The 21,900-nt window shown below is 43.3% G+C and overlaps 1 protein-coding gene across 1 annotated transcript in view; it reads left to right on the top strand.

Annotated features, from left to right (window-relative positions):
• LOC138581135 (fer-1-like protein 4) overlaps positions 1-21,900 on the top strand; it is a 1,598,034-nt gene that overhangs the window by 560,630 nt on the left and 1,015,504 nt on the right. Inside the window, exons 17-18 of the mRNA XM_069652231.1 lie at positions 4,596-4,803; positions 13,747-13,867. Coding sequence (XP_069508332.1) covers positions 4,596-4,803; positions 13,747-13,867 — 329 coding nt within the window. The remainder of the gene's footprint in view (positions 1-4,595; positions 4,804-13,746; positions 13,868-21,900) is intronic.

Here is a 21,900-nt window from a genome sequence, read left to right as displayed (position 1 = left end):
ATCGAAACACAAAAGGATCGAAACCAAAGAATCGAAAGTCAAAGGAATGACAACCCATACACATAATGTAAACGGGTCATTCGATCGAAACAAAAGGCTCGAAAGTCAAAGGATCGACAACCCATACACATAATATACACGGGTCATTTGATCAAAACAAAGGGCTCGCCCATTGAAATAATAATGAAACTAAAGAAAGGGTTAAAGGACATGATGGTAAATAAAGATTAAAGCACCTTGTTTTAAAACAATAAGCACAGCTGACGGTTGAAAACAAACTGTCAGTGCGTGAGGCAAGTGACAGAGAGAGCAGCTGACAAAAACAACCGAGTGAATAACGTATACGTGACTGAAAAAACGGTAAGTCAAACACATTAAACATGCGAATTAGAAAGTCGTTCGCACATTATAGCAGAGTAGGTGAATTAATTTATACAATTTAATATTTCAGATACAATTCAATACAGAAATGGAATTCATAAAATCGCGGATGGGAGCTTCACAATTGGCATATGAAGGATAAGTGTACAACAGGGAATGCACAAGAAATGAAAAAGCTATTGGAAATGTAAGGATTACAAAATAGGAAACTGCAAGGGCAGAGCTATAACTGAAAGGGAAAATATACGTTTAACTGGTGAGCATAACCATATGCTGGACAACACCACAGTTTTAATAAAGAAAACGCTAAATGAATTGAAACAACATGTGGAAATGAATAAAAATGAGCCAACAAGCTCACTCATAAGCAAAACTTACGAGAAGTTACCACTGCATGTACCCGCACAAATGCCAAATACGAAATTAATGAAACGGAATGTAAACAGGCAGAAAGAACGCAAGGAAAACTTACCAATGGCACCACAAAGTTATGTAAACATGATTGTACCAGACATTTTCCAAAAAACAGAAAAGGGAGAGCAATTTCTGTGGAAAACGTTAGATGTGAACAGTGAGGAAATGTTAATTTTTACAACTTTACGTAATATAACACACTTGGGGGATTCAACTACATGGCATGGAGACACTACTTTTAAATCATGTCCAGCACCATTTCTTCAGTTTTACAGCATTCATGGGACAATCAATGGAACAGTTATACCTTTAATTTATGTTTTAATGCCTGGAAAATCGGAGGAACTGTACAGATCTATATATAAATTAATTAAAGAATCATTGCCGGAAAAAACACCAAAAACAATAATCATGGATTTTGAACAAGGACAAATAAAAGCATTTTCAAAAATATATCCGGAAACACATATTCAGGGCTGTTTTTTTCATTTCGGACAATCATTATGGAAAAGAATTCAGAAATTAGGATTACGGACAATGTACATAGAGGACACAGAATTCCAACACCAAATTAAGAAATTATATGCGTTAGCTTTTGTGAAAGAGGACATGGTTGTGAAATATTATGACACTTTGATTGCATCAGAATACTACACAAATCATGAGGAACAATTAAGTAATTTAATGGACTATATGGAGTGCACGTACAAAGATTGGACAACTAACAAGACATGGGACCAGAAGAAAAGGAAAATATGAAATAAACATATGGAATTGCTATACAAAACGTAAAAGAAAACTGGCCTAGAACAAACAACATACAGGAGGGGTGGCACAGCAAAATAAATAAGGAATTCAACACCAACAATCCGAACTTATGGCACTTCATCAACAATCTTAAATCTGAACTAAATAGGCAAGAAATAAAACTATCACAAACAATATCCATGGAAAACCAACCGATAAGCAAAAGAAATACAGAGACTATGAAGTACGAATCACAAGCATTGTAAACAATTTTGAAAGTACAGAACCTATGCAATTCCTAGAAGCAATATCATACAACTTAAAATGTTAATAACAAATAAAAACAAACTCACCAAAAAACGCCAGCTCCGGACACCGAAAACACACACCAAATGCTGGAAACCATATCCAAATAGTGACTCCATGCTAAATCCATCTGTTGGAAACAAAAACCCAAATCCAAGAACGCGTACTCCAAGCCATAGAATCCATGAAAAAAAGCATATATCTGGAAAAAAAAGGCATCCATGCATGAAAAAACCAGAAAAAAAAAATCTGTGCCAAGGTAAATCCATCCGTTGGAAACGAAAACCCAAATCCATGAACACGTTATCCAAGCCAAGAAATCCAAGGAACGATCCACTAAAAAAAGGCGTCCAAGCTGAAAAGAAATCCACAAAAAAAAAAAATCCATCAAGAAATCTATTAAAACTGGGAGCGCGAGCAACAGGCATCGGAACCGCGATCAAAAGACTTCAAAAATGGCGTCTACGTGAGCCTATGCGACGTAATACGTCATACGTTACAAACAGATAACAAATATACATTACTATGCATTTCAAAAGTGATACAACAGCACCACCTCGTGGTCAAAATGTAACACATTCATACTACTTTTTTTCCTTGTTGCAAAGCAATTCATACATTTAATTATTTAGTAAAAAAGCACAGTTATATATTTAAGAAAGTTAACTGCTTACATATTTAAAATGTTTGAAATGTTACAACAAATACATAAAAAGCGTTTCACAAATTGAATAATAAAAGTTATATTTATTGAACAGAAATAATAAATATATGTCAATTAAAGAACATTGTAAAGTTTTTTATTTTTTATTACATTTCAAACATTTTCGACCCTTTGACCATTCGACCCTATTGTATTTCGATCAAATTAAGTCGATTCTATGACTTTCGATCCTTTGACTGTCGATCCTTTAACTGGACACCGGGATTTTATGTTTCATTCATTTAAGTCCTTTTGAGTTCCTCAAACTCAGTGACATCTGTCCAAATTGAGTTGGCCACAGGTGCTGTCATGGAAAGGCTGTTGAGGGTGGGGGAGTGTGTGTTCTCCTGGCCGGCGAGGCTATCTGTGACAGTATCAGTATGTTCCTGCTTTCTGGCTTTACCTCATTAACTACATGAGTGGAGAATACGGCCACCTAAAAGGCATCAGGGCACAGTAATCACTGCCCTTTTCCCTGCTAAGTGTCCCCCTCGTATGATCTCATGAATAGCAATGAAAATTATCATAAACAGTGAGTGTGGGTTGGTGTGCACAACTCTAGTCCTTGACTGCACTGGTGCACTAAATCTTCACCGAAATCGCAGTACGGCTACTTGATGCATGCACATATTCATAGATCTAAACAATTAGGAAACCAGAAAATCTCCTAGGCTATAGCTCACTGAACACATCTGAGAAGCCAATACAGGGTTGTCAAATGTCAATTAGTCATTTGGATAGGAGGAGAGGGTAACACGGTAGGCTGGTGGGGGTGGCCTTCTGGAAGGGCAAGTCATTTCTGTCAATGAACTAGCATTACTATAGGACACGGTCACAATACAAGCTGTGACATGTTTCTTCTTGTTTGTATACCACATAACCATGACCTGGCTCATAATTGTCTAGAGAAGATTGGGAATTAGCAGCAAAAATGTTTCAGTTTTTTCGTAGTTTAATTAGGAGATGCTTTGCACTGTAGAAGGTGTATATTTTACTCTGATGAATTATTACTAATGTTTTGTTGTAACTTGCTAATTTCTCACTAGAAATGTTTTGCTCTATGACCTGTACTGTGCTCTGTTTCTACCGAGTTAGGTTTGCACTATAAGACTATGTGATGATAATAATATCTAATAATTGAAATGCGCACAAATTGATATATAAATGTATATATAGTCATAAAGGCATGCAAAACCAGCCCTTAATACTCAGGCACAAACGTCTACTAGCAAAGCCTCCTAATGGCAGCTTGTAGGGCCAGACAAGTGTGCAGGGCGGTTTATCTTACCCCATTCCAGATGTTTGATATTAAGGCTCCTGGGGTCTCTGCTGAGGATGCAACCTTCCTTTGGCTGTGTTCCCGCTGTATCATTCCAGCAATCTGCCATAGGTTTCAAGGATGTATGTGATTTCTTTGAAAATATTTTACCTAATGGAGATTTAACAGAATTTATTTCACAGAAAAACTAAATTTACTTTTTACCTTTTCTACTTCATTTTTTTATAATGCGGGGGGAGAACCCTGGCAGCCCCCTCACCCACCCATACCCTAATGTATACCCTTAACCCACCTATTATGCACTATACATATACCACTTTACCTACCATTTTTGGTGAAATAAATTCGGTGAAATCTCCTTAGGTAAAATTGTATTTGCTGAAATGTAGGTACACAAGGTTTCAAGGTAGGAGATTACAATGGCTGAATTTATCAATCTACCGATAGATGATGATGATGAAGGCTTCTTCCCCTTAGCTCCACCTCCATAGGAAACAGGAGGCATCCAATTTTCTGGAAGCCATCAATCTATCCTCACAGAGATGAAGGGTGCAAGCTATATAGAGGGAATGAGACACCCTCTGTGTACAATGTCTACTTGAATAGAAGGAAAAGTTGGACAAAATAAAAGTACGGTTTATGTATTAGAAAGTCGGGCATTCAAATGCATAGCTCAGAAAGTGGCATCATAGGAGCAAGATGAGGAGGAACCAGAGCTGGATCTGATGCAACATACCAACATATGGCTTTCTGAAATGTCCGTAGGTAACTATGGTAAAGCTGCAGAAATCATCACAAAGCCTTCTAAGAAAGCAGAGAAAGCAGAGAAAGCCGAGGAGGATGAAGACAGGCAAGCTCTGCTGGATGCAGGCTCCGAGGATGAGTTGGACTTGGAAATCATGCCTTCGGCTTCAGCTGTTGAAGACAAATCGATGACCCCCGGCAAACGACCCGAGCCCACTGAGTATGATGGGTGAGTCATAGCAATGTAAAATCACAGTGCCTTCACATTATGTAAATCCTGTGCTTTCTTCATTAAATGGACCAGCAATTATATATTCCCTCTAAAAAAAAAAATTCACATCACATTTTCCCCTTAGACCGGTTTACCAAGTAATTTGATCCGAAAAAGAAAAATGATACAAGCAGAAACATTAGGTATGCACCTTTTGTCAAAGAAAGTCGTCTTTGTTGTTTCAAAAGTAAAAACTCACAATAAATGCATAATTAAGCTTAATAGACCTAGCCCGAGGGCCGTACTCAGAGTTGTGGATCCTGAGGAATTGAGTGCAGCAAGGGAATTCAGCCAGGTTTACGGGTCCATAAACCCAGGTAGGGCCCAAGGTGTAGTCTATAAAGCTATTATGTACTTTTCTGTGGAGTGAAGTGGTGTGCAAAAATGCAATCCCCTGGAGTGGTTGCAGGGAACTGGCTAGGTCCCAGCAAGCTCATACAAACCTGATAGGAGGGAGTGGCAGGTCTTAGAAACAGCCATGCTGCATCTGCCAGGCGCGGCCCGGCAAGGTAATAGTGGTCCGACCTGGTGAAGACTGTGTCATCTGACAAGGTAAGGAGTGTGGGGTGGGGGATTACGGTGCAGTGCCTGAGCCGCATCTGTCAGGTGTGCCCGGGTATGGTGGAGACGGGCACTGGAGCAAATGCTCTCAGGGTTGCACACCTGTGATGAGAGGGAGTGCAGTAGCACAAGCCATACTGCGAATGCAGCAACACCAGGGAAATGACACAGCATCCCTCTCGTTGGCAAATTACTGGGCCATATGGAATGTCCTATCATCTAGTATGCCCCAGTAATTGCCCAATGCAGAAGTGCAATGTCATTCGCCTGGGATTTAATCATGGGTAAAATCATATTAAACATGACTTTATAAGCCAAAGATACACCAGCAATGTGCAAAAATCGCAGAGGAATCTTGTCTAGTTAGGGACTTCTTAAGATGATGCGCTCCTAAATAGTAAAATGATTAAGAAAAATTAGGAAAACATTTGAAAAACTTGGCTAACACCAAAGGCCGTTTTTTGAGACATAAGACATAACTTGCTTGGATCTGTGTTGCAAATTCGGGGTCCTTCTTATTGAGAAGTTGCATATCTGCAGCGTCTGCACACCACTTGACTCTGAGGTTCAATTCTTGATAAAAGGATAGAGGGATGTTTGTGGTGAGGAATGCGGAGGGTTGTCAGTGCTTGTGAATGTATGCACCTTATTAATCCTGACATTTTGTTATTTACATTTTTTGAATAATCGCCTGACTTGGCACAACAAGGGACTTAGCCTACTGAGCCACTGCAAGATGTTTGGGAATTGTGACTGCTGTTTCCAGCTGTTTCTACAACACTTTCTGTAGTTTGAGGTTCTTCTCACTTGAATTTCTTGTTGTTTTAACGTGTTTTCACTCAATGGTTTTAAAATAGACTTCCCATGGTCCTGAAGTGTTTAAATTACATATAGAAAGTTGTCTGAGGTATCCTACAAAACAGATTAAAGAGTGATCACAATTGTAATATATTTAATTTTTTCTATCCATAATTTGCGTGATTGTTCCTGAAAAGGCAGATGCCAGCAGGAGTCTGAGGTTCTTGGCATGGCCAGATCTCCTCCCTTACTCAAAGTGTGTGATTAAATTATACATCACTGTGTCTCCCATCAAGAATGTTTGCAACCTGCAGAACCTTCAGTGGGATTTGCATGATGGCTACTTTAGCAATCCACCTTTTCCTTCGTACAGTGCAGGAAAGTGGATGACTTTTGTTCTTATGTTAACGAAGAATTGGTCAAGGTTTATGCCCCAGGTTCGCAATACAACCTCCACAATCACAATTTGTATGGCATGGTGTTTCCTTGCAGCTATGTCACAGGCAGTCCCTGTTACGTGTTATGTCATGTTTAGGCACTTGTACAGTGTGCGTTCACTAAAAGGTATCTTGGTGCTAAAGGCGGGGCAAGACAGGAAACTAATAAAGATGTGTTTTGAGAGACAGCCAAAATAAAAGATGATTTTCACTAGTTCTCAGAGTACAGGGAATGGAGATTCATAGCTGAGCTGCAGCAACAGAGAAAGAACGACCATCAATACAGGTGGCCATGAATCGAGGGACAGAAACAAGACAGCCCTGAGCAGAGAGAAGTGCCCGGGCAGAAACATAAGGTAGACATTTCTTCTTCAAATACTCAGCACCCGAGCCAAAAAAGATGCGATGGATCAAACAAAGGACCTTAAACTGAACGTGCTTTGCCATTGGATGCCAGTGGAGAAGACGCAATACTGGAGGGATGTGAGCCCCTGGAGGAGATTCCCATTAGGGAGGGATACGAGGACACAATGCCAGCAGAGTACAAAGCAGCAGGGTTCCACAGAGGAATTATAGCAGTGCCAACAAGGACAAGCCAGCTCCTGTTACAGGAATTTTCGTTGTAAAAACGTCCCACATTTCATCCCACTATTATCTTGCCTGCTAATTGAGGTGATATCAGGTTGGACAGGACTCAATGGCCACCTGTGGAAGGTTTACAAAAAAGAGCTAGCGAGATAGCCTTGTCTATCAGTGTAGCCACCCTCTCTGCTACCAATATCACGTGATTCATCCCAGGGCTTTTTCTAGGATAATGCTACACTAAGCACTATACCTATGGCACTAGCACCAATGGCTACTCGATTGACACTCCAGATATTTCCCTCTTATTTGGGAGGGGCTGTGGAGTTTAGGAATAGGCAATATGTAACTTTGACTTGGCTAGAACATGAGTAGCTTTAGTCAGTGTTGGCTCTTGAGCCTAGAGATACTTCATCTATAATTATATAGTGGAATACTATTAACTATTGAGTTGTACAAGTTGTTTACAGTTATGTCATTTTTGTTATTTCTAATTCATAATATTTTGCTGTATTTGTGTTTTGTAGGGTGCTACACTGCAGGACTACCTTGTTCTAATGTTTGTTATTGTTTGTTCCGTTTGCTTGACTCAGGGTAGATCTTTTTCAGTTGGAGTTTGCCTGGACTCCATCGCTTTTGTTTGGTTCGTTTATCAAACTGCTCTTATAAGATGGCCACCAAGTACCTCTGTAGGCAGTTCTAATAGCACCAGTGACCTACATGCTAATACCGACTCTATTTATAGAAGAGTCCCCAGTGCGCCAGAGGAGAGCCAGTCTGTGCACGTCTATTCAGCTAGGTAACTGGAGGGACAGCTCAAGGAAAAGTGGGAGGACATAAGAGCTAATAGTACTTGAAACGAAAGAGGGGTCGTCCTACCACTTACTTTTGGTCACTTTACATATATATTTCTGTAAAGGCTAAACTATTCAGCATGCTTAGTATGATAGAAGCTATTTTATTAAGCTAACTTTCATACAATAAGAAGAAGGCGAGCAATCAAGCCCTTAAAGGTTACACTGTAGCTTTTTTATTTAGCCTTTGTTAGTAGGTGCAGATAAGTTTTTGCATTACGTTAACATGCCAATTTTTAGTTTTTTTATGTACATGTAAATTAAAGAACATTCATTTTGCTCAGCAAATACATCAAAGAAAAGTAGCAAATGCATAGGAGGAAATTAACAAACAAAACATGTAAAACATAATTAGGCTTAGTGATTTTCAAACCCATGTGAACATTCTTTCTGACATTGGGTATAATGATTTTTTTTGATTCATGGTCTTGACTCCTTGCACTTTACACAGTTGGTTGCCTTGTGTTTAAACATTATACTATGTTTTTTGCACACATTGCACACTGAGGTCAACCACCAATGTTCAGATGGGTTTGAAAATCACTAAGCCTAAAGTGTATTTGCAGGCAGTGTTTACTTACCACAAGCCGGAGTTGGAAATCGAAAAAAGTAAAAGCATGTTGTCTTCACTTTTACTCTTGCCCTGTCTACTCTGCCTCATGGACCTTTATAATGGCATGCAGGAGACCCCACAACACATAGGTGCAAATGTTGGTGGTCCCCTGTATGCAGTTGCTACCTCTAGTAAAATAAGGCTGTGGGCCTGTTTCACAGAAGCATTTTATGATGGTGGAATCCCATTGGAAAAACACTTTGTGAATCGGGCCACGTATGTCTTAAGCCAGTCTTAACACCTTCTTTAACGATCTATGGGTTTTTGTTTTTAATTTGACGTGGAGGGGTTCACTGAACAGACACATTGCTTCAGAATAACACCAGGGATGTTGCTTCACCAAAATTCCAGGGATAGCAGAAGTGACAACACAGACCTGATGACATCACAGGAAGTGATGTCACTTGACCTTTGACCAGGATGGCATCAGTTCCTCTTATTCCCTGGTGAACTTACTGGAAGTGGCTTGCGTGTGTAAAAGAAAAGTACATAAACATTTTAAAATACCAAATACATACTGAAGCAGACAAGAATATTTTACATACCAACCACATTGTAACAAGGGTTCTGCCTTCATATGCCATTGATGGGGTCATGATATGATAGGGTTAGACACAATAGTACAAAATAGGACGAGACAATATTGGTTCCACCATCGGCTTCGCTATTTGAAGATTTGAATATATCTTTAAGCAATAATTATGATAAAGCATTGACAAATTTTGGAGAGTGTCATGAACCGATTCTTGCTGAAATTGACTCTTAAGTTGATGTTAAGCCCGGTCAAGATGTACAACAAAATAACAATTGTAAAATGGGGAAAGCTATACAGAAAATGCCATTTTATAAACTACAAAGGGAGCTAATCACACACCTGAGGAAATATAAGGAGATGCAGTCCTCCGTGATGAGATTCCGAGGGCCGAAATATTATTACATTTATATGCTATTTTGTCTTAACTTAGAAGGCGCCATACAAAGTATGTTGTGGGTACACCCTTGGGGTAGGTCCTGGGTGAATGGAGTGTGTGACCAATATGCATTTCATGTTATGGGTGTCTGGTTTCTGGTATGTGACACAAAGACTGAAACAGCCCTGCCGAAACTGGTATGAATGCAGTGTGGAGTGCTGAATGGCTGGGTACTTGTTGCAATCCACATTCCTTGTTGTGAGTGTCTGGATGGAGAAGAATGGCCTGAATGCACTGTGAGCCTGATTGGCTGCCTGCCTGAATGAATGCCCTTCTGAATGATTGGTTGCCTGAGTGTGACCCAGCAGAGTGAATGAGAGACCAAACAGTATATCTGGGGACCTCTCACTGATGGAAATTGTTCAGAAGCTGAACTTGAAACTTGATGGTTACCTTGAAGCAAAGCTAAAAGAAGAAAGCTTTGCTGCTGCATCCTTCATCGCAAACCAAAAGCTGTCGTGTCTCCAAGTAATGATCCAAGAGAGGACCTGACTAGGAGACCTCTTCCTGAGCTACGAAGGAACAACGTGCACCAGTTAACCTTCACCAAGGCTCCTAGGAAGTCAGTCATCGAAAGGCTGCTGACCTGAGACGTGGACTGCCGAGGAGTCTGAAGCCAAGTTCCCGGACATTGGAGTCCATAGCCTTCGCGGACCATCATCGCCGACCGGAGCTGCAAGGCTCCATTGCCTAAGACATTGAATCAAGGACTCCCTGGTTCATCAACGTCGACCGCTTTGTCCCGCCGGAGAAAGTCAAGGTCGCCAATGAACCGAGGTGAATCCGCCGGTGGGTTTCCCGCCACCCGAAGTCCTCAAAGACGCAGACGAAGATACGAAAGCTAGCAGTGGTCGAGTCCTGATTGGCGCCACCAGCTACCGACAACCCGACGCCCTTGCTGGGCTTATGGTCTTCATTGACTCTTTGCGGCAACAAACTCTCGTTGTTGAGGTGCACCACACGCCTCATTTTCGCAGGACGTCCACGACTGATCGTCGATGAGCATCGCAAGGATCGAAGCTGCTGCCTCTACAACGTTGTTCACCCCTTTTCTCTATGGAATGTCGATGATTCGTGGCTCCTGCCTTAAAGGGAGTTCACTCAAGAAGGATCCGTCGACGACCCGTCGTCGAACTCTGCTAAACCAGGTACATTGGGGTAGTAGAACATTTGTAGAAGGAAATAAGACTCTGCTAAACAATATATGGACTGAGCTTGTCAATATACTTTATTTACAGGTTGCCCAGGTGGGGGGATCATCACACAGAACTGTGAATTAGTAGCTAAAGTACTACTCTGCCAATTGTTTAACCATTTTTTTTCCTTCCAAAAGTCTATTGTTGAAACCTTTTGCCATTGATTCGGATGCCATTTGAAACTGTCAGCAGTTGGTCCCTTTTAATGGAGTCAAAGAGTAATTGTGGTACCACATAGAAATTGTACATTTATCAATGTAGAATTTCCTGAGCACAAAGTGTGTTATTGTGTGTGTATATAACTTGAACCTTATTTATATAAATAACTGTGTTATCACTAACATAGTGTGTGGACATTCCTTTGTGGGGGCGTGGGGACTAGACTGTACTTAAGAACCAGCCTGCATCACCTCCTGACAGCTAAGCCTTGATTGCTCGTCCATTGCTTCCGCTTAGAGAATCTTGGCTGGGGTGCTCTGTGCTTCTACTTTGCCATATAGAGGGCAGGAGAACAGATAACCCCACTCCATTATTTTCAATCTGGGGACAAAAATATGGTGCAGAAATGAAGCATCATGAAACATCTATATTGCGGAAAAAAATATTCTTACCACAGTCTCTTAATTGAATATTTGTACTTCGAATGCAAGCTTATCGATATTTTAGCTGATCCCATTGTGAAGATGGTAATGTTTTGTGACAATCTTCTCAAACTGAAGAAGGATACTATGATGGCTACCTTTCTAGAGGCTTTTCGCAAAATTGATAATTGTAAGTCAGTGGGGACCCTTGGCCTGCTGATCTCCAAGCATTCCAAATGGAATGAGGGATGTCGTGGCATAACATATAATAGAGTAGCATACACGATCAAGTCGCGATTAAAATCTAAACTCCAAGCACATAGCAAAGATCAACATTTAGTAAACCTGTATTATGGGAGCAATGCTGCCACATTTTGTGATGACCTTTCTGAACGTAAATCCAAACCCACGTACTTAACTGCGTATCCCAACAGTGCTATTGCCAGGCAATACATGAGATTAAAATGTAACATCATTATTGCCTTGATTACACAAGGGGCACGATATGGTATTCCACGTAACGCCAGATTTTGTCAGCTATGTGGCACCAACGACCTTGAAACTATTGCACATCTGTTATCCTGTGAAAGTCTCCATAAATTACGATGTAGCTACTTAAATTCTTACCATAGTGGTATTTATTGTGATCGCAGCGTTTTATTATGGCCTGTCTTTATTAATGGTTGTGATCACAATTTGGTCTTTTATTTAGTAAAATGTTATTGAAACTGGGTTGAGATCAATGATATATTATCCTGTTGAAGCAATTCTCCCCTGTCATCACCTTAAACCCGTCAATGGTGGAAATACAGGTTTGTTTTTACTGGTTTGTTTTAGCAATAGTTTTAACTTTGTCTTGTTTTATATCACTTATATTTTTTGTTTACATACTGTATGCCTATATAGTGCTGTCTGAACCAAATGCGTGTGGATGTTTTTACTGTGATTACTTTTATATTGCTGATTAGACTTAAACCCTGATGTATAATATTGTTGAAAATGTTTTATGTCTTTTATTGTCTTTTGGTTAATGTTGTATATGCAAAGCCATTCGGCTGTATGTATAATAAATAAATAAATGTGAACATAAATAAATAAATTAATTCACTATGACTACATTTTGACAAGTATTGAAATGCATGGTACGCTTTAATGACAGCCTTCCGCAGTGTTCATGGCTCAATGTTATTGTCTCATGATTAAGGCAGAGCGCCATTGGTTGGAGCACCGATTGTGTCATTTTTTGGTCCAGTCACAACGTTAGCAATCTCTTTGCATCATACTGACTGTATGGTCCGTCCAATATACTGGGCCCAATAAGCTGCCCCATCATTCTCGGTTCTTCCTTTCTTAATGATATGTTTAACTTCTTGGTGATGTTTGGAGAAGCGAAAAATATGCACATGTGTGCAATATGGTTTCCCAAGACACTAAAGCTCGGCCAACCGTGGATCCCTATAAACAGAGACTAGAAAGAGTAGCCGGATGAATTGCTCACAAAACATGAGTGGTACAGCCTCTGATTGTCTTCTGGTTGGACTTGTGTTGGTCAGTTGCTGTTTCTAGTCTGTGGCCATACACTTGGTAGGCACTGGATGTCTGCGCTTTGGGGTTTAGGCCTCTTTGAGATGCTCTGTCTGTTTACAGTTTAGCCCGAGTGATGTATATTAGTTCAGGTTGTTGTGTTGGACGTCCGCTTACATTCACAGTAATTTAATAATATGGACCTACACACACTGATATTAACGCTACACATGATGATCCATTCTTGTATGAAATGTATATCATATTACAGTAACATAGTATCCATATTTTTCTTAGTGTACTGAGAACAATGCTATGTGCTGCCCTTTCCTGTTTTATCAAGGGGTGAAAGGTCGCGTGCCATCACTTCCCATGAAGTAACTTGGGGGTGGGGTCAAATGTCACCACTTCCTGTGATGTCATCAGATGTCAAGGGTCGTGTGATGTCACTTCCGCTACCCCAGGCATTTTGCTGAAATGACGTCCCTTTACCCTGTAGGCAAATACAGAGTGAGAAATTAGATAAGAGTTTCTGCCCTGAAAAAGAAACTCGCATCACCCATTGTAGTTGTAGAGTGGCTGCATATATTTTTCTTCATATGAACGCTTCACAGTTGAACTTAGCTTAATGTTTCATGATTATTGTGCTTTACGATCGCACATGTAAAAACATATATGCACAATATGAATACTTTTAATAAACAATTCTGATAGCTCTCCATCTCTGTGGTGCATCGCATGTATGGTGCTTTCCGACTGACCATTATTCTAACTTGACCCTCAGTTCCTACAGCTGCATCCCAATGGTCCACGAGAAACCCTGTGTTTACGTCTGGAGCTATTGGGAAGACCACACCTGGAGGCTCTGCAATTCCAACTGGATCATCAAAATAGCGGAAAGGCTGGTATGCTGTGGTTTCTCTTGTACATACCTGCAGTCCAATTATGCTCTTAAAAGTTAGCTTTTTGCACTACTTAACATTGAAAGTACCTGTTGTGAAATTGTTTTATACATGTTCGTGCACTGTGTGTTTGCCAAATCGCAATAGGTAAAGCATTGGGGCACTTGTACAAGTAAAGCTTTACAGTTCTTTCGTGGCACTCGAAATCTTCAAGTAGAACTTTATAGATTTCACAGCATGAAACACATTAACAAAACAAGCGTCAGCATGAAATGTGTGATGCTGCAATTGCTCTTGCCACCAGAGGGAAAGTGACTTTAGTGACCACCTTTACAGTAACAGATGAAGCCCCTTTCACTACTAATTGTGGCACAGGACTCTTTGATAATGGTTTCGGGGCAGGGCCAAGGTAGGTTGAATGAAAAGAAGCATATCACATTTGTGTGCATCAATATTGTGTCAGTATGATTACCCTTTTATTACAGTGCAGAGGTATGTGGCAGACCCCTTGCTTTACGACTTTTATGACATCCCTAGCACAATAAACGACAGGGTAAAGAACCTGTTTCTAAGAAACTTGGCCATCATTCAATTAAAAAAACAAAAAAATCATCATGCAAAGCAAAGAGAAAACATCGTTAAAAAGAATACTGTTGAGTGCCTTGTATGTGATTTGCGCCTAATAAAACCTGTAATAGTTTCAAACGCATTTAATTGCATATCCGCAAGACAGATATATGCACATATGGCATGTCTGAAAAATCGATCATTCTGAATGTTATTGTTGGACTTAGGGACTGTCTGCCGCACACGTGGGAAGATATATATATACAGACTCGGGACGGCTTCAACACGGTCACCAATCATTTGCAGTATGCACAGGACTACAATTTCAAAACAAATTCAGGATACGAATGTTATGGGGGCACCATTGGTGCATATAATCGCTCTGTAGATACTGGAGAACCGGGCCGCAGTCCGATTGAAAGTTCTCAGTGGCCCCCTGCAGCTTGCATGACATCCACTCCATAATTACAAAGTGCCATACCTTTCTGAGCCACTGGAGCTGTGTTGGGGGCGTCTGTTGCTTCCAATTTTGGGCTGTCATTAGCCAGGCTGCCACCACCAGAACCATTGTCACTTTCCGCTGGTGCTTAGTTTGTGTTTTCTGTTTGGGGTCCCACATGCCCGCCAGCCATATCCTGTCCCCAAGATTTTCAGATCCTTGGACCATTTTTCCGTCTTGGGCTTTGATCTCGTTCCAGAAGTTTGCAATGTGCAGGCATGTCCTCCAGACATGTTTCCAATCTCCTTCCTGGCGGCATCCTCGCCAACAAAGTCCATCCGTATTGGGGTACATTACTTTTAGTCTCTTTGGCGTTAGGTGCCATTGCAACAGTACTTTTTGCCACATTTCCTGCAGGTGGATGGATCTCGTCAGTTTAGTGATGTTTTGCCATACCTCTTCCCAGTGTGATCGCGGTATTTCCATCCCTAGCGTCGCCTCCCATCCCTTCATGTTTATCCACCCAACCTCTTCCCCTCGCGAGTTCAGATGTGCGTACAGATTGGATATCAGATTGCGCATACCTGGATCTGTTATCACATAAGTTTCAAATTTTGTGAGATCTCTTGTTCCCGCCTCCTCGTTGATCGGGGTGGATAGCCAGTGGCTCAATTGGGCAAATCGGTACCTGACCGTACTCGATACTCCCAGTTCTAGAACGCAGTCTTCAAATGACCTAAGTGACCGGGCTTTATACATATTACCGATCCTAATACAGCGTGCCTGTTTCCAGGAGGTGAAGGCATTCAGGTCCATCCCCGGTGGAAAATCGGGGTTGTGGAAAAGCGGTGTGAATGGGGATGGGTGTGTTGTCAAGTTTCCTCTCCTTGCTGCCGAGTCCCATGCATTGAGAGAAGCGCTCATTATCTCGCTTATTCTGGTATTCGCATGTCTATACTTTTTGTGGGACCATAGGAGATTTGAGAGCGGGCCCCCCGCCACCGCTATGTCCTGTGTTGTCCATTTGGGTTGTGGGAAGTCGGCCACCCACTCCTTGACCACCCGCAGCTGTGCCGCCTCATAATACTGCTTAAAATGTGGAAATGCCTGGCCCCCTTCTTTCTCTGCCGCTGTCATCGTAGCCATTGCTACCCTCGGTTTTTTGTTGTATTGCCACACATATGCGGATGTCATTTTGTTTAATGAACGAAAGAATGACCTGGGGAGCCTAATTGGGAGGGCTTGGAAATAGTACAGTACTTCAAGGAGAATTGTCATTTTAACCGCTGAGATTCGTCCCCACCACCAGTTCGACATAGGCGTCCATCTCATTAATAGTTTTTGCAGGTGGGTAAGTAATGTTGGATAATTTGCTATGTACATTTGTGTTATCTTGGGAGTGATTTTAATTCCGAGATAGGTTATGCTGTTCTGCGCCAGTTTTATTCGTTGTATCAGAGCCAGACGTGCTGTCGTCGCGGGGTCAGCTGACAAATTCAGTACCTCCGACTTGCTTTTGCTTATTTTGAGGCCAGAGATGGCTCTGAATGTCTCCAACTCGGTCATGAGTGTGGGTAGAGATAGCCTCTCGTCTGCGTGACGGTTTTGGACAAAAAGCTATTGACCGCGATTCTTAAGGTGGGACTTTTATAGTTCGACTTTATCATCCTCATGTAGGTGTCTCCGAAGCCCATGTGTGCCATTGTGTGAAAGAGTTGCTACCATTCGACTCGGTCGAACGCTTTTTCAGCTTCCAGCGCTACTAGTATGGCCTTTGTGTTTGTGCGCTCCGCTTTTTCTATTATGTGGCACACTCTGCTAGTATTATCCTCGGTTTGACTTGTGGGGACAAAACCTGCCTGGTCCGCATCCACCAAGGAGGCCAAGTGTGCCATCATTCTGTTAGCTAGGATTTTGGTGAAGAGCTTTGCATCCAGGTTTATTAGGGCAATTGGCCTATGAGACCCTGGAAGAGTGGGGTCTTTTTCAGGCTTCAAAAAGAACACCAGTTTTGCCTCATTCATTGATGGCGTGATGTTTCCCCGGGATTTGAAGGTGTTAAACAGCGTTGTGAGTCTGGGGGCCAGTATATTTCGGAATTTCTTGTAAAATGTCTCGGTGTACCCATCCGGTGCTTTGTTCTTGGGGAGTTGTTTGATAGCCTGTAGTACTTCCTCCAGTGTAATGTCTTGGTCTAGTGCTTCTCGGGCTTCCTCCGACAATCTTGGCAGGGATATATTCTGTAGAAACGCTTCCTGTTCCCTCTCTTCCGGGTTGCCGGTGGTATAGAGGTCCTGGTAGAAAGTTCTCATGATTTCGCCCATTTCATCGTTGGTTGTTTTCTGTGCGCCTGAGGGGTCCACCAGTGCCAGAATAGATTTCTCCCTGGTCGTCTCCCGGAGTTGCCGGGCGAGTAGGGCATCTGCCTTGTTGGCAAGGATGTAGTACCTTTGTTTCGTCTTCAGAAGTGCATGTCCAACTTTCCGAGTATGGAGGAGCTCCAATTGACCCTGGATGTGCTGCATAGCTCTCCTCTTGGTTCTACTTGGATTAGCCGCTGCCTTCTTTGGTGCATCTCGCAGTTGTGATTCGAGGTCCCTTTCCCACTGCGCCATTTGTTTATCTCTCTTGGACTTTAAAGCTATTAGTTCTCCCTGCAGAACCGCCTTGAAGGCGTCCCACACAGTCTCCAGCAGGGTCAACCCCGTGTCGTTTTCAGTGAAGTACCTATCAATTTTCTCTTGGATTTCCTCGACCAGCACTGGATCCTGTAGGAGTTCCGAGGGGAATCGCCAGGTCCATGCTCCGCCCCCCCCTGGTTTTTAGCGCTAGGGACAATGTAATCGGGCACGGTCCGAAAGGACAATGGGGCCCGTCTCCATCTCCCTGATTGTCCCTAGGAGATTCGTGGAGACCAATATGTAGTCTATTCTCGATAACGAGTTATGTACATGAGAGTAATGCGTGAAACCCTGCCATTCCCCATTCTTTGCTTGCCAGGTGTCATACAGGGAGAGGGACTCAAATGCTTTCTTTAATGCCTCTGAGGGGGCTTTCGATCCATTGCTAATCCTGCCCGTTCTAGGTTCAGATCTCCACCCAATATAATATCCCCTGTGGCAAACTCCTCAAGCGCTCCCAACATGTCCTGTAGGAATGTTTCCTTGCCCACATTCGAGGTGTAGACAGATGCCAAGGTAAGCCGCCTCCCATCCAATCTGATGTTAAGAAGATGTATCTTCCTTCCTTGTCGGTCTTGTGGTCGTGGATCTATGCCTTCAATGTGTCCTTTATGGCTACCATGACTCCTGCCCTCTTTCCTTCCACATTCGACTGAAAGACATGTTTCGGCCCTTTTATCCTAAAGCGAGTTTTCTCGCTTCTCTTTATGTGTGTTTCCTGGTACAGTAGGATGTCTGCTTTCTGCTTCCAGGCTTGTCTGTCCAGCTTGGCCGTTTTCATGGGAGTGTTCATGCCCCGAACATTCTGTGAGAGCACCGTCAGCGGGATCTTATTTGTTGTATACATCAAAGGACTGATGGGTGAGCTCTCTGCAACGTCCCATTTTTTTGAATGCTCTCAGTGTCCTGCCGGTGAGTCGTCCCACCGTCCCCAACTTGTATACCCCTCCTGCTCCTCCCCCCCTGAAGCCCTTGAGGTCAGAACCAGGTTGCTACATGCACTGTGACGAATTGTCCAGCGCTCCTGGTTCGGATTTCCCCTCTTCAACTCATTGTGGGGAGTTCTAAACCCCACTGGAGATTCCATTGGATTCCTTCCACTCTCCCTCTCAGGCATGCTAAAGGTCTTTCGGGCAAATTGTCCGTCTCTTCGTTCTCCGGTTGGCATTTGCAGCGATGATCATTAACATTTTCCACGTTTAAGTTGAAGGGTAGCTCGACGCGCCCCATAGTCGGTTAAGTCCTCTTATCCCTTCCTTTCTTGTGGACCGTCGTCCACCCGTCTTGCTGATTTGGCCCCCTGGACTTCCTCTGGGGTCTCAGTTGGGCGACCTCTCCTCCACTTGGTATACCCAATATCTCCTCGCCCTCCTCAGAGGATGTGATCCTATGTTGGACCCCCTCCCATGTGAACAGGAGGCCGAACAGGAAAGTCTGTTTATATTTCACCTGGGATGAAGACAGGTGGCGAACCACTGGGCCCATCCTTCGTCTCTTGAGAAGGGTGGATTGGGCCATATCCTGGTATAGTTGCACTTCCTGGCCATTCACTCTTATCGGGGGGGCCTGTCAGGCTTTTCTAAGAATCTGTTCTTTCTGTACATAAGAGGTCATAGCCACCAGCACATCCCTGGGCCTCGTTCCTGGTTCATTCCCTCTCTTGGGGCCCACTCTATGGATTCGGTCACTCCCGGGTCCACTTCCTCAGCCAGGATCTCAGTGAATAGTTGCGTAACCGTTGCCTTCAGGTCTGCCTCACCTATGGATTCCGACATATTTTTGATTCTCACATTTGATCTCCTTGACCTGTTTTCTAGGTCCTTGCATTGTTGTTCAAGGTACGTAGTTGTATGGGCTAACCTGTCTAGTGTTTCTTCAGATTTTAAGGAGTCTTCCTCCATTTGTTGGAGCTTTCTTTCCACAGTATCGGTTCTCTCCCCCAGTTTGGTTACAACCTGCCTGATTTCCTGGATTGATTGCACCATTTCACCCCTCAGGATTTTAAATTTTTCTTGGCCAGAGTTGAGTAGTTGTGCCTGGAGTTCTTTGAAGCAGGTTTGCATGTCCTCCTTGCTCATCACGCTTCCCTCCATCCTTCCCTCTGTTGAGCTAGGGGCGTGTGGGGGAAAATCTTCTGGTGTGGGTGTGAGGCCGTCTTGTGTCCCCCAGAGCTGCTTCAGATTCTTTCCCTGATTTCTCTGCGGGGAAGACTGTGTTGTGGACCCCGCCCGTGTTTTAGACATTAATGCACCTTGCTGGACCTAATGGGGCTTGGTCTAGGAGGATTCTATAGGACTGCGCAGGGAATCTAGAGAATGTTCCATGTTGTTATCCGGGGAGCTTGTGCCATGGGATAAGCTGACCTTGACAGTCAGTAGGCTATTTCGGCACTGTCTACAGGTTGTTTTCCAGTAGCCTTGTGGGGAATAACGCTTCTACTTGGTGTGTATGGAGCGCTGCCGCATCAACGATAAAGGAGGGGGTCTACTGCATAGCGTTAGTTCCGTATGGGGCCCCAGTATGAGGCCACCAGTCAGCGCGCCGTGTTCATGGCCGACCTCCCTTCACTATGGTCCTTTCAGTGCGCTGTCCTCACTGTCTGTGTGGAGAGGGCGGTCGATCCCTATCCCGGACCGATGCTTCCGCTATTGATGGGTACCACTGACTGTGCTCGCGGCTGCAGGTAATCATCGGTATGCCGCTTGCTAATGTGCTGCGCGGTACCTCCTCCCTGGTTCCAACGGTAGGATGGCCTCTGCAATGCTGGTCCTCCGGGCGCGCCTTTATTGGCAGTGCTTGCCGCTTCTGCGGGCCCCCGTCCTCGGTTTGGCACTTACCTCGGGTGCCTTCCATGCTCTCCACCTGGGGGGCCCGATTCACTGTGCCCTCACACAGTCTCTATGTTGTCCGGGGGTTACTGGCCTCAGGTGGTGCACCGATCTTGAGTGGCGCACTCGGGCGATCCGCGGGGGAGGGGTGCCGTGCCTCCACACCGCCTCAGCGCCGGTCGAAGCCTGAGGGGCAGGGCGTTCAAGGGAGCAACCACACCTGGCACCCCTCAGTGGTGCCCCAACTACACCGGGGGAGGAAGTCTTCCAACACTCGCCTCCGTCCTCCGTCCGGGGGTCCCACCTCCGCACAGACCGCTCTCTTTACTGTATGGGTCGGCCCGCCGCTGCCACAGCCTCTCCCTCATACGGGCTTGATCCACAATGCTGGCCCACCGCTCGTTCTCTGTTACTCTGCGCGGCTGCCCACAGCAGCAGTCTCTCCCCCAAGCGGGCACTTTCTTCTGTGCGGCCCCGCTGCTTGTCCGGTTCGCCCCTAAGGCTCCATGCTCCGGCGGCGCAGCAGACTTTGTTCTTTTGGACGTAAGCTAAATGCCAACCAGCTGTAGTTTGATTTATCCTCCGATTCGCTCGATATGCTGTAATGATGGGCTTATTGCCGCGGCCCTGAGAGGAGAGACGGTTAGACGCGTCCACCCTCACCAGCCGCCATCTTGGAATCCCCCGTGGGAAGATATTTTACATGCAATTCCTTATCATTCCCAGATCCCGGGGACTTAGCCAAATTTTGCATAGGAACTAATTTTATTTTTTGTCACCTTTTTGTATCCAGTCCAGGTTTGCTCCCACAAATATATTACATGAGGTTTCAAGCTATGGGTAATTGTAAACTCTATGCCCCCAATTTCAGATTGACCCCTGAACAAGATAACCATGATTTAAATAAGTGCTGTGAATGATCCGATGCCTGACTTTTTAGTGAGAATTATAGAGACATGCAATTCGTTCTTGGGTTACTGTTGAAAGGCTGGCAAGAACTCTAGGGTTGCAAGTCCAGCACTCCTTTTAACAAATCCGCTGCTCAGTCCAGTATCTAAACGTTTCACAAAAACAGATTCACAGAATATGTAAAGTTCCACTCTAAGTAAGCCTGCAAGCTATTGTCTCAAAATGTATTTATTTCACAATTAATAATCTAGATCACGTAGGTAGTATAGGATTTATAGTGTGTTGTAGGGGCTAGCCCTATCTTCAGAAAGTAAAGGTCTACAATACATACAATGGCATTGCACTCTATCCTAAAATATGATAAGAAATTTAGCTAGTTCTTTTAAAAACAAATATGGAGTCCTTTTCGATGCTAGTGAACCCTGCCATTAGCATCCCAGGGTCTATATGTTAGTTCATCTTCACTGTTGATTCTATTCTTAAAGCTCACAGTATTTTTCCATTTATTTAAAGAAAGTTAGCCTGGTAATGTAAGTTGATTCTAATACCACAAATGTGGTGGATCAATTTACATAATCAAAGTAAATCTTCAATTAATAGCTTTGATCACAT

The sequence above is a fragment of the Ambystoma mexicanum genome, chromosome 3p (genome assembly GCF_040938575.1).
Source record: "Ambystoma mexicanum isolate Mex_15411 chromosome 3p, UKY_AmexF1_1, whole genome shotgun sequence".
In the NCBI taxonomy this organism is placed as follows: domain Eukaryota; kingdom Metazoa; phylum Chordata; class Amphibia; order Caudata; family Ambystomatidae; genus Ambystoma; species Ambystoma mexicanum.
Note: the sequence above shows the minus strand (reverse complement) of the source record. Positions and strands in the feature narration are given on the sequence as shown.